Source organism: Pelobates fuscus, chromosome 7 (genome assembly GCF_036172605.1).
Source record: "Pelobates fuscus isolate aPelFus1 chromosome 7, aPelFus1.pri, whole genome shotgun sequence".
In the NCBI taxonomy this organism is placed as follows: domain Eukaryota; kingdom Metazoa; phylum Chordata; class Amphibia; order Anura; family Pelobatidae; genus Pelobates; species Pelobates fuscus.
Window position 1 is genome coordinate 116,702,397 of NC_086323.1, and position 12,734 is coordinate 116,715,130.

A 12,734-nucleotide genomic window follows, 5' to 3' on the forward strand; every position below is an offset into this window, starting at 1 on the left:
AAAGTATAAAGAATTTTTACAGCTTGCAACTTTGGTTTATAAAATGTCTACCTCTGTTGCTGTTGTTCACACATGGGTTCATACAAAGTATTAATTATAATGTGTAGATGATAAATTTACTGTTGTTTTTACCAGGAGGAGATGATATGCTGGATGTCAGTGAGCTTTCACGAAAATATCTTCCCCTGGACCCAGAGAACATACCAGATGAAAAGTAAACTTTGGTTTTATTAAAAAGTGTCACTGATTATCCCAAAATATAAATTCTCTTTCAACTTGAGATTTCATTTACAATGTACAATTCCATAGAGAAGAGCAAAAAAAGGATAAACAACAATGACAGTAAGTGCTTTTGAACCCCAAAAGGATGCATTGCACTTACCTTTTGCAATAAGAATGGGGAGATTTGGCAGTAATACAATTTTAATGTCTATGTGTTGACGATGAGACATTTAATGTCATCTTAATTCATAATGAAATCGGAGACTCAAATGGGATACACACTTAACTTTACTATTAACTTTGGGGCTTTGTGAGAATTGTTAACTAGAAACAGTCATCAAATTACAATTTTTCGATGGACTATTTTGACCAATTCTAAGTGCTTCTTTACAACTGGCATGGTTTTCCAGTGACTTGCTTGCAGATGGTCCTTCGTAGAGTACACAGATTGACCCGTCTTCCCCAATACGATATGAAACTTCAAATGGGTCAACCCAAAGTGTGAGTTCGCTGGGAAGAAGCTGGAACAGTCTTTTGTGGCTGAGCCCAATGTGACCTGCTGCACGGCCAATTAGTGGGTCCATTTTGTGGTTGATCCTCAAACAGCGATATCCTGAACCCTTGAAGGGGATCTGGGGAAACCAGTGGTGTTTGTAATGATCTGTTGCAAACAAAGAGGGGAAGTGAGAGTGGGAGTGTAGAGATGGAGACAACAGGGCATTGGAGTAAAAAAGGGGCAGGACAAGAAAAGAGAAACATTTTAGGAGTTAATAATTTCAAAACACATCTTCAAACATCGACCACATTAAAATCTATAAAACACATCGCCCGCTCTTTCTTCCCATCAAAGGAACCTGTGTCTTTTGCACACACTGCATTAGTATGCCATCCCTGAAAGAGATTTATGGGACTTGTTGTCTATGGGGCCATAACTCAAACTAGGCCCTCAGCAACAGAGTGATCCATGTATCTTATTGTGTTTACATTATAATCCTTAAAAATAAAATCTGTTGGCTTAATTTGTGGCATGAAGAAGGAAATAGCGAATTAAAATCCTGATTAGCAGAGTTCTGTTTTGGTTTTTTACTTATCCAGCTAATCTGGACAACATCTGCAATTCCATTTTCAAATGTCCTCAGTCGGTGATTAAGTGAATACATTTGTATATAATTCAGGGCCAGGGTTATTTTCTAAATAAACTAAATGGAATTAACCAGAGAACAAATTAAACATCAATGTTTTGTGACTGAACCCGTCAATGTTTTCTAGTTTGGGAGTTTTCTTTTTCAGAATCCAATGAAGTAAAATGATGCTACTTATTGCAAATAATATAGAATACCTATATGACTGATACATTTTATAATTAGTACAAACCTTTACTGACTTCTTATTAAGAGTTACTACTCAGCTGCTACAGCGTCCTCATAACATATGGCATAATAATGCTTGCTGGGTCCCATCCCCCATACACCAATGAACAAAGAATGTTGTTTTCATGAACCAGAAACAGAAATCATGTACATATTAGATGGAAACTGATCTCTAGAGTAGTAACAATTGGATATTTTATTTTTACACAATTTAAAGTTCATATTATTGAAACATCAAACTTGCCATCTCTCTAACAAAGGGTGAGCATCCCTTGCACCAACTACCTATTTATTACATAATAATAATAATAATAAAAAAAAAACGTTCCCTATAGTTATTAAAATAATATTTGTATAAAATGTAATTTAAACGTTTTAAATCAAACATTACTAAATATAAATTAATATATTTTGATGTGGTAATCATATAATCCACTACGCTAACACTGTGCTAAATTATACACACACACCAGATATTAATGAACTACCTTCCCCATAATGCTCAGCCAGCCTCAAGGCAGGCTGTGCATCATAGGACGTGTAGTTTAAACAGCTGAATGGCCACCCCTATCCATCTCTGCAATAGTATGAATATATTAAATAGGATGCATACTATTATCACCAAATCCTCGAAAACCTACTCACCTTTCATTGACTCCTGCAGTGACTGGCAGAACTGCTGCAGTTGGCCCTCTTCTATGACTCCACTTGTTTTGAGCAGCTTGGTGACAAAAGAAGCGGCTGTCGAGATCTCAGTCTTCATTGTACCCCTTCAGTGTGTGATTTAAACTTTAAATAGGAAGCTCCAACATAAAACCAATCGATGCTTTCTTCTTTTTCAAATAGATTTTCAGCAATAAACATTCGAGTTACTCGACTCTTCTTTTGTACAATCAGACTCTTTTTTTTTTTTACTCTCTACAGGGAATCCACTCTGTTTTAACCAAATTGAGCCTCCAACAGGCTGTAGAGTACAAAGAAAGCTGAAATGAACCCCAAAATTAAAACATGGAGGTTCAGGACAGGATTTTCCCCCTAGCTCTGTAGCCCACAGCTGGATCCCCTGTTTTCCAAGCAGGGTAGAGGGCGGTCCTGTTGTTGATGATGATACTTATGGCAAGAGGAGGAGGGGTGTTGCGAAGTGATTGAATTGTTTGGGTTATTCTCTTCTTCCCCTCCCTAAAAGTCACTAAGCCCCGCCTAGGTCTTGTCTGGGACCAGGAAAAGACGAGCTGGGATATGGAAGGGCCCTTAGGTTAGAGATGTGGCCGCTGTGGATGTGCCGGACACAGACTATCCTGCTACACTGGATGCTCTAACATTTCCAAGCCAGAACCACAAGAGTAAACAAGGAGAGGGCGGAGCCAGTGACAGGCAGCTGCGCTGGTGACGTCACAATGGAGGCCAAGCAGCACGTCCGCACAGGCTTGCTACAATGTATCAACAAACAATCTGAACGCTTCGACACGTCACAGGCAGAATCTGCCTGGCAACAAGTGGGAGTTAGGCGCCCGTGTGTGTGGGACGAATCTGCCTAGCAACAGGTGGCAAGTGGGGTGACGCAGGCCACTAACCATTCAAGTTTTCAGACAGTTGCCAATGGCATCAAAGATCAAGACTAAATGTGACAACATCTTATTCAAATGTATTTCCCCCCGGCATAAAACTTTAATTTACATGTTTCTCTTTAACACGTTAGTAAGTATAGTCCCCATCACCACTAAGTGTAACATTTAACATTCCAGCTATTGTGGATTAGCCAAGGGGCTAATTGAGCACTAGAGGTCATGTGCACAGCAGAATGTCACTGCACTCCCTACTCCAGGATAGATTGTTTATTGGAGAATAAATCCCATCATTTTGTTCAGACAGTCGAATTATTTTTTAAGACCAATTAAGCACTACCCACCCACCTCCTGAAAATCCATTAGGGAGTAAAGTAAACAAATCACACTGGAATACACACGGTTTATGAATTCTATCCTGAACACAGTGTCAGGTATATTCTGTTTCTTGATCTTTCAGTATACATAGCGTTAGAGACCGAATGGGATGCAATAACTGGAGCTAATAGTATCTGAAATAAAACTGCAACTCTACTTTCTCTTCGAAAAATCCTCAGCAGTTTGTTGATGGCTCTTAAAACAAGTTTTATATTGGATATGGGGCAAATGAACAAAATGCAGCATTGTTTTTCTAGATTTGTGGTTTCTACACTCCCTTTTCTTTTATCTTCTCCTGGCAGGAGAAAGACTTTCAGGGTTATTCACTAAAGTAAGAATTACAGGCAATTCAAATTGATTTTTAAAATAGGTAGAGTTGTTTTTTCCTAAGTCAGTTCTGTGTTTAATTTGGCAATTAAAGAGACACTATAGGCACCCAGACCACTTATTATTATTATTATTATTATTGCCAGGGCCGGTGCAAGGATTTTTGCCGCCCTAGGCAAAAAAATTTTTGCCGCCCCCCCATATGTCCAGCCCATCATGTGACATCACAATGCCCCGCCCATATGCTCTGCCATATGGGCCAACGCCAGTCTTCACAAAGTGTCTTATCTGAAAAGACAGTGTGTTTACATTAAAAAGCCTACAGGGGGGGGCGGAGCCTAACTGCGAAGCAGAGAGGTCGCATGGCGTCGGAGCTCCTGAGCAAATACCGCAAAAAACAGTGCTACAGCCCGACAAAACCGCTTAAAATCACCACGACCGTCAGCACAAGAGAGCAGAGCGATTATGGGTCGCAAATCTAAAAAACCAAAGCCGGATCGGCCAAGCCAGAACCATGACATTGGGGCAATGTGGAGACAGGCCCTCGAAACCTCAGGGCCCAATATGGCGACCTTCGCCGACAACTACTCAGACTTATCGGAAGAATACTCCCTGGAGGAAGACCCGATAGCAACACTGAGACAACCGGTGCCTGTGCCCAAACCCCAGGACCCAGATGGAGCACCGGTCACAACAGCGGTGTTAAAAAACCTGCTTGCAGGCCTGCAAACCACGCTCCAAGGGGACATAGCCGCGCTCCGCACGGAGCTTCAGGGCATCACCACGAGGCTGGGCCCCCTGGAAGTCACCTCGACAGCCCACGAACTAACTATCACCTCCCTGCAATCGGAGGTTACTCACCTTAAACAAACGACCATGGCCCTCGAGCGGCGGTTCACCGCAGCGGAAGACGGGCGCAGAGCCACCAACATTAAGGTACGGGGGATACGGGACGATTTGCCCACAGAAGAACTGCCCCATTACGTGCGCAGGCTACTCACCGGCCTTCACACACCAAAAGCAGCCAAAGCCATTCCTCTGGAAAGTATATTCCGGATCCCAAAGCCGGCCACAGCCCCAGCGACGTCTTCCCGCGACCTCATAATCCGCTTTCAGTTCAGAAAAGACAAGGCCGCAACCATGGCAGCAGCTAGAGAGCAGGAGCCACTTACGTTTGAAGGACATTCATTAGCTTTCTTCCCGGATCTAACGGGCGACACATTGGCCTGGAGAGGCTCATTAAAGCCCTTTACCACGCTCCTTAGACAGAAGAATATACCATATAGATGGCGCCCAGACCGTTCCCTTCTCATCGTACGGGGCGAAAACAGGCATGTGGTCCACGACCTTCAAGACGCCCGAAACATGCTGCCAGTGCTGGGCTTACCTACGGACATCATGCAACAGGCGATGCCCCAGAAGAACGCGAGACCCTCACACGATTGGAACCCAGAGAAGGCTAAAATTTTCGTGCCACGACGATCGAGGCTGGAACCCCCTGAGGGGGCCGGTGCACGTGGACCCTGAAGGACTCTCAAGCTACATGTTGTCTTTATCAGGACTTTTGCTAGTTTACCTATAGCCCTTTGGCACCATGACCTGCCCGCATATAGCCCATCACTTAACTCTGAGATCGCAGATAATCTGCGGAAAACGGCCACAGGAGGCTATTAACACAGTCGCCTCTCTGCTCCCACCACTCACAGCCAACACGACAGGACACACACAGACTCCCCTCCCCTCCCCGTTGGTCTAGTGGCCCACGGGGCGACACGCGAGGAACAACGACGCACACCATGACTACTCATGCATACACCAACTGAGCACTGACCGGCCTGACGCTCACCACATAAGCACGAACCAACCTCAAACATATTGTAAATGTCAGTGTGTTAAGTTAGACCACCTCCCACGACAACCAGACAGGTTGACCAAAAGTGTGAAGTGCCTGGCCCGACTAAGCTTCGCTAGCCGACTACCCGACCGTGAATCTCTTGGGCCCCCACATTTACCCCCACGTATGGCACCAAGCTGTCACCTTACCCCGTCAGCTCCACGACAATAGTCTCGAATAACAAATGCCAAAAGTCGACAGTTTTTTTTTATTGTTATTGTCCGTTAATCTAATATAAAAATGTGCAATGTTTATATGCCACCACTATATCACAATGTGACATGTTCAAGCTTATGACCGCTGTCGTGGCAGAGTAAGCTATGTTGTAATCCTCATGCACTCAAAAATAAAGAATTAAAAAAAAAAAAAAAGCCTACAGGCACAGGCTATAGACACCAGAGCCACTACATTATGCTGTAGTGCTTCTGGTGACTATAGTATCCATTTAATGTGAGGTAAATTAGAGATTAGTGCCACTAATAATATATTGGATTGCCTACTTACCACCAAGACAAGAGGCTGATGATGGGCTCAGTCTGGATCCACAGGTCTGGTGTAGAAGAGGCTCTCTGGAGACTGTTTTTAACAGTGCTCACAACAATTAACGAACAGGAAGCAGCTCCATTTTTTAGGGCCCCTTACACAGCTCAAGGTCTGGGCCCCCAGGTGGCATACGCCTACAATGCCCACCCATAAATCCACCTGATACCGGAGAAACTGACGGAAGCCAAGCACAGAGAGATGGACACAGGTTTCTTCAGGAAGGAAGAGATTCTTTATTGGATCACTGATCGGGACTCAGAGGGACTAATGTCACCAAAATACAGCAAGTTCTGAGCCCCGGACAATAGTGCAGGCTCCTTATATAGGCACATAACTCCTCCCATATTAAGCCCCACCCGCACATTCTCTTGACCAATCAATACAAATAAGAATTAACTTCCTGCTTGACCGCATGGCCTGTCCAGCACAATGGAGGAGGGGAATACTATATCCTGTATTCTTGCACATGCTCCGTACACTACTGATCGTATCTTGCCTCGTGCAACCAACTGATCGATACGTCAGCATATGCACGTACACATGCCACGTGGTAATCTCGGCCTACTAAATTTATTTTTACCGAGATTCCACCACATTCCCCCCTTTGATGCCTCTTGATATTTCACAATTACTTGAGGCATCACTTAACCTTGGTTTGCATACACCGCAAGTTACCATGAACCAGACCAGACTTATCTATGATGTGAATCTTCAACACTCATCTTCCTGCATCTCCCTGATCTAGAGCCTTATATTTATAAATTGCCATTATCTGTGCAGCAGCCTTCCTCTCTGCTATATTTTCTATCAGGCTTTGCACAGACCTAACTACTAAGGGTATAAGACACGGCAGGAGTAGACACAACATTAAAATTAATAGGACTCCACCTACCACTGCCTTAAGCCCTCCAAACCACTCATACCAGCTACCAAACCAACTACTTGGATTATACCCTTTCCATACCTGAGTAGGCACATGCGCTAGTTTAACCATATGGCTAGTAAGCTCAGCTATTGCTTGCCCTTCGTCATCTATTTGAAGACAGCAATTGCTCAGGTTAAACTTCCCACATACACCTCCCTCTACTGCCAAAAGGTAATCCAAGGCTAATCTATTTTGGTATACTGCTGTCCTCATCCTGGTATTGTGCTTCGCTAGAAGATTGAGCGCTTGTGATGTCTCGTTAGTAATGATCTCAACCACTGCCTGTAATCTTATAATACGGTTGAGCATATAAATTGGGGTTCTATAACCAAAGGTACCGTCCTCTGCCCACGTGGCTGGCCCATAGTAATCTATAATACGCTGGGGAGGCCATTCATTATCTTCCCAGGCGCCTATCTCTATGGGTCCCCTTTTCTTCCTATGATTCACATCATACACTTTAACACCTAAAGTCTCACCTGTTTCAATAGGTAACAAGAAGAAGGATGGTTTGAGCATACCCAACACACATGCCCCTTCCCAGTCCTGTGGCAACTCCGAATAGGCTTTCTTACCACAGATCCAGTACAAATTTGCTGGGGCTCTCCAGTTAGATGTGATGGATAGATCAAACCACACATCCTTTAAATTGGCGTATTTTGCAAACGGGTTAGATGGTTCTGAGACATTTGAAGCAGACCACCAAGTTGTATTCTTCGTATCATCATCATAAGCTTTTTGCCCTAGACAAGTTAATTCTCCTACAGAAGTATTATACATCATTCCTTTCCTCGCTATGCAAACATAACCTATGATAAAGGTCTTTAATCTCCAATCAGATTTACCTCTAACACTCATATGATAATCGGCTTGTGAAGATATTAATTGGTCAACTGCCTCAGAACCGGACATTACCTCCTTTGCTTCCCAAGGCCATTGGTCTCCCATGTTAATACCTCCACACACATAGCAGTTGGTAACATTAAGACTACCGGCAATACTTTCGGCTAAATCAATGAACAGGTTTTTAGCATTATGGGGGATCTTATTATCTATGCTCATCTCTTCATAAAAGGAATGGTATACTTGATGAGTTTGGGAGGATACCGTATCAGTCTCTATCCCTATAAACAATACTTGTCCCAGGATCTAAACACGTCCCATATATTTGAAACCCAAATAAATTACCATATTTATCTAAGAACTTGTCGGGGTTATTTATAAGTATATGGACTGGATTGCATTCCATAGACTTACAATATGGACTAGTAGGCAACTTAGTCACAATCGGGGGGGCGGGGCCAAGCCAGCAAGCGGAGCAGTCGCATGAAAGCTGAGCTCCCGCTGGACTTACAGATTAACACCGATAACTTACTGAAAACGGGACATACATTCAACCGGAACATATTACCTGCATCATGAATGTCCCGTTGATACTCCTGACACCTTCCACGAGCGATTCGGTGCAGGGGAACTCAAGATGGCTGGGGCCTACAAGCAACGGAGACAGGGAGAGGCAGCCGCTCTCCCTGTCAGTACATTGGAGAAACAGTTCCGTGAGCACCCTGCCACCCCTCCCCCCCCCCCCCCCGGGCCGGTGGGGGTTATCCCGGCCCGACCGTAAGAGGATACGCGCGGGCACAGAACCGCAAGAAAGAGACATGTGGGCTGGGAGACGAGGCGCGGCCCTGCAAAATGGCCGTTGCCACGTGCGCTCACACAGCAGACAGGCCAGACCTCATGGCTAAGATGGATGCCATAATAGCCGCATTCTGGGAGAAAATGGCGGCCAGGGAGCGACAAGCAGAGGCTCACAGACAAGCCGCAAGCTCACCTAAGGTACTACCAACACTCCCTCAAAGCAGACGCAATCTCCCTCACCTAAACAGAGCTAGCAAGCGACACCAACATAGTCGGCGATCCAGACGGGCCCTAAACCTTACACGACAGACCTGGCAGCAGACAGGGCAACGTCGAGACAGCCACTCAGCACACGGCGGACAAGTAAAGGGAATCCCCCGGACCCCACACTCAGCCCAACGACAGAAACCTGCATCATCGAAGGGACCCGGGCGGCACCCTCCAAGCCTCCTCCACTCATCAGGCATGTCCTCCACTACTACGCCTAACAGACCGCTGGACCTGAACACTCAAGTTACACCACAAGCGACCACTTACCGGAGCCCACCGGAGACGAACGAGGCTCTGCAACGCTCTGGTCTGCCTGGACACTTCGCAGCTCAGGACCATATACAGCCACAGATGGGAATAGGGTAGTCAAAAATGCAGGACTTACTCGGCCATAGGCCCCCTCCAAGCAGGAGCACTAAACCCCCATTTACAGCACTGGGCTGAACAAACACTCAGAGCACTTACCATGCTCCATTGTATTACGTTGCTGTCTTTTTTTTTTCCTTGTGACCCAGGCGTCAGCTCTGCCTCTCATGTTTGTCACCTGTTGGGCTCCCTCATGTGTGTCTACTGAATGATCTTTTACCTTTTTAGTATTAGAGATGTTCATAGAAGCAGTTAACTTAACTGGAACCTAAGCGACCAGTACCCCTTAGTACTTACCTCTGCTAGCCAGGCTAAACAAGCGGTATGAAGAGATAGTCTGTTTTCAGCTACTCTGTTATACACCCCAAACGGCTGGTTTACTCCCATGCTCTCCTCTTTAACAAAGCATTGTTCTGTGCCCTTACAGCCTAGCATACTATATTACAAAATGCTGTTGTCAAGCGTTTCGTTAAACATTTAATTTTCTTTTAATATTACTGTTAAAGCGTAAGGTAGGCATACCTTTAAAAACGACTAGTGCGCCTCACACGGTGCACTGTTGCCTCTGCTAGTCCTACGTTTCGTCAATTGACTTATGGCGTTATTAATGCCTTTATTGCGCATTAGACTTAAACCCCCCAAAAAATCACATGCATATGAAATAACGCCACCTAACGACTAGCCACACTTAGCATTTAGTTCAGAAGACATGCAGAGTGCAATACATCAAAGCCAAACCTAAAGCGAACTTAGACGTGTTCTCCTATGTGTCATGTAAGCAATATTTACTTATGCCACCTTCATAACTATATTGAAATAAGTTACCCTCTTTATGCTAACCTTCCTAATTACTTTTCACTCTATTGAAATAATTGTGTAGTTGAACTTACCAAATATACCAAAATGTGCGAACCCTCACGCCAATGTTTATTCTATGTACAAACCGTGACACGCTGTTGTGGCGTATGTTGATATGTCTGTAACCCCCCGCACAACAAAAATAAAGAATAAAAAAAAAAAAAAAAAAAAAAAAAAAAAAAAAAAAACTTAGTCACAATCATGTCCTTGTCTACTGTCTGTCCCCAAGTTGCCCACCCCACACAAGACCAATATGGGCAAAAGTTATAATCTCTATTTGGGCATCTAGGGCTCACATACTTATTTTTACTACTGGGACAAATATATTTATCATTAGACCCATACGTCCTCTCCCATCTAAGATCCCCACATACATTCCACGGCTTTCTACCACTTGATATCGCCTTACACGCATCAAATAGCAGAACACCCGAAGAATGTACGGATTCTAATACCGTCTTATTAATTAGGGTCCCCTGAGGATCTCCATTCCTGAGAGTCAACCAAATTGTACGAGGTTGATACTCTGGACTGAAGCACTTAGGTTCTCCTACTCCTAAATGGCACACACTATATTCTATATTTAGGTATCTACATCTTGATACATCTCCTTTACACTCGTATTGCGAATGCCAAATTAGGGTTTGGGAAATATGGTTACCTGTTCTTGTAGTCTTAATGCATACCTCACAGCTAGGAGTGTCGGTACCTCTACCTTCCTGAATATAAAAATACACATATAAAAACATTATTAAGAATACATCTTTCGTCGTCGTGCGAAGGCACCTCAGCTTCCAGGATGTAAGGGCTGCAGGGAATGGAGTTCTGCTCGACTTCACAGGGGTCCCTTCGAGACTTTTCCTGACTTATACACTCGTTGGTGAGCGGACAGGCTTTATTATGGCCTTCTCACTCACTTACCAAATCTCTGAAACAATACAATTTGTAAGCCACAAGGTTCCTCGTCACTCCGACTGAGTCGTGCGCTTTAACCGGATCTTGCAGGGATTCTCTGGATCTGCTGTAGCTTGCCAAGAATCGACTGCTGCTGGTTTAACCCTGGAGTGATGTATCCACGGAGTCACTTCGGCTACTTTTATCGCTGTAGGGGTAGACAAAAGAACAACATAAGGACCTCTCCACTTGGGCCCTAACGGTACATTATTCCACTCTTTAATCCACACTTGGTCTCCTGGGTGGTAACTATGAACTGGGGGATAAATATTCACAGGTAATCTATCTTGTACCCATTTCTGTACCTCCTCCATAGTCTTACCCAACTCTACAACCTGCTGCCGGGTAATTCCTTCTCCCAACTGACTCAAATCCCCCCTTAAGTTACCAAGTACGGGAGGTGGTCGTCCATACATGATTTCAAAAGGAGAGAGGCCCATCCTTCTGGTAGGTGTACTGCGGATTCGCAATAGAGCTATGGGCAAGAGAACGTTCCACTTAAGTTGGGTTTCCTGACACATTTTAGCCAACTGATTCTTAATAGTTCTATTCATTCTCTCTACCTTACCAGAACTCTGGGGTCTATATGCCGTATGAAGCCTCCACTTTATACCAAGCATATGAGTCAGTTGTTGTAGGCACTGATGAACAAAAGCTGGACCATTGTCCGATCCTATAGAGCAGGGTAGTCCATATCGGGCTATTATTTCTCGTAGCAGGAATCTCACAACTTCTCCTGCTTTCTCCGTACGAGTAGGACATGCTTCTACCCAGCCTGAATAGGTACACACAACTACCAGTAGGTAGCGATGTCCACCAGATTTAGGCATTACTGTATAGTCAATTTGTAAATCGGACATGGGGAGTCCCCCCATAAACTGGACTCCTGGTGGCTTTACTGGTCCTTGCCTTGCATTATTTTTAGCACACGTTACACATCTTCGTACAATGGCCTGAGTCAAGTTGGACAATCTTGGTATGTAGAAATGTTTTCTGAGAGATTCTTCTGTGCTGTCTCTCCCAGAATGTGTCCCGTTGTGATAGTTTTGGACAATTTCTACCGCTAGTGATGCTGGAATGACTATTCTTCCATCTTCTAACTGATACCATTTGTTCTCCAAATACTTTCCAGGTTCAGTCTTTAACCACTCCTCTTCTTGAGCTGTATAAACTGGAGTCCATTGAGACAGTGGAGTTGGTATAAGAGCAGCTATATGCTCCACATATTCCTGTCTTCCTGATTCAGCGGCACGCTTAGCTGCACTATCTGCCATCCGATTTCCTTTGGTTACATCACCATCTCCTCTCAGATGCGCTCGACAATGTATAATACCGACTTCTTTCGGCTCCCACACTGCTTCCAATAGTTGTAGGATTTCAGCTGCGTACTTGATTTCTTTGCCTTCTGAATTCAATAGTCC

General features: G+C 44.3%; 1 protein-coding gene across 1 annotated transcript; it reads right to left on the minus strand.

The window, feature by feature from the left end:
• Window positions 1–210: 210 nt before the first annotated feature.
• On the minus strand, window positions 211–2,918 carry LOC134568140 (protein BTG1-like). The gene is made up of 2 exons (XM_063426486.1): window positions 2,238–2,918; window positions 211–883 (listed from the first exon to the last, which is right to left on the minus strand). Exons 1-2 carry the CDS (start codon window positions 2,353–2,355, stop codon window positions 543–545), a joined length of 459 nt encoding a protein of 152 aa, XP_063282556.1. The 5' UTR covers window positions 2,356–2,918; the 3' UTR covers window positions 211–542.
• Between the last annotated feature and the right edge of the window lie 9,816 nt (window positions 2,919–12,734).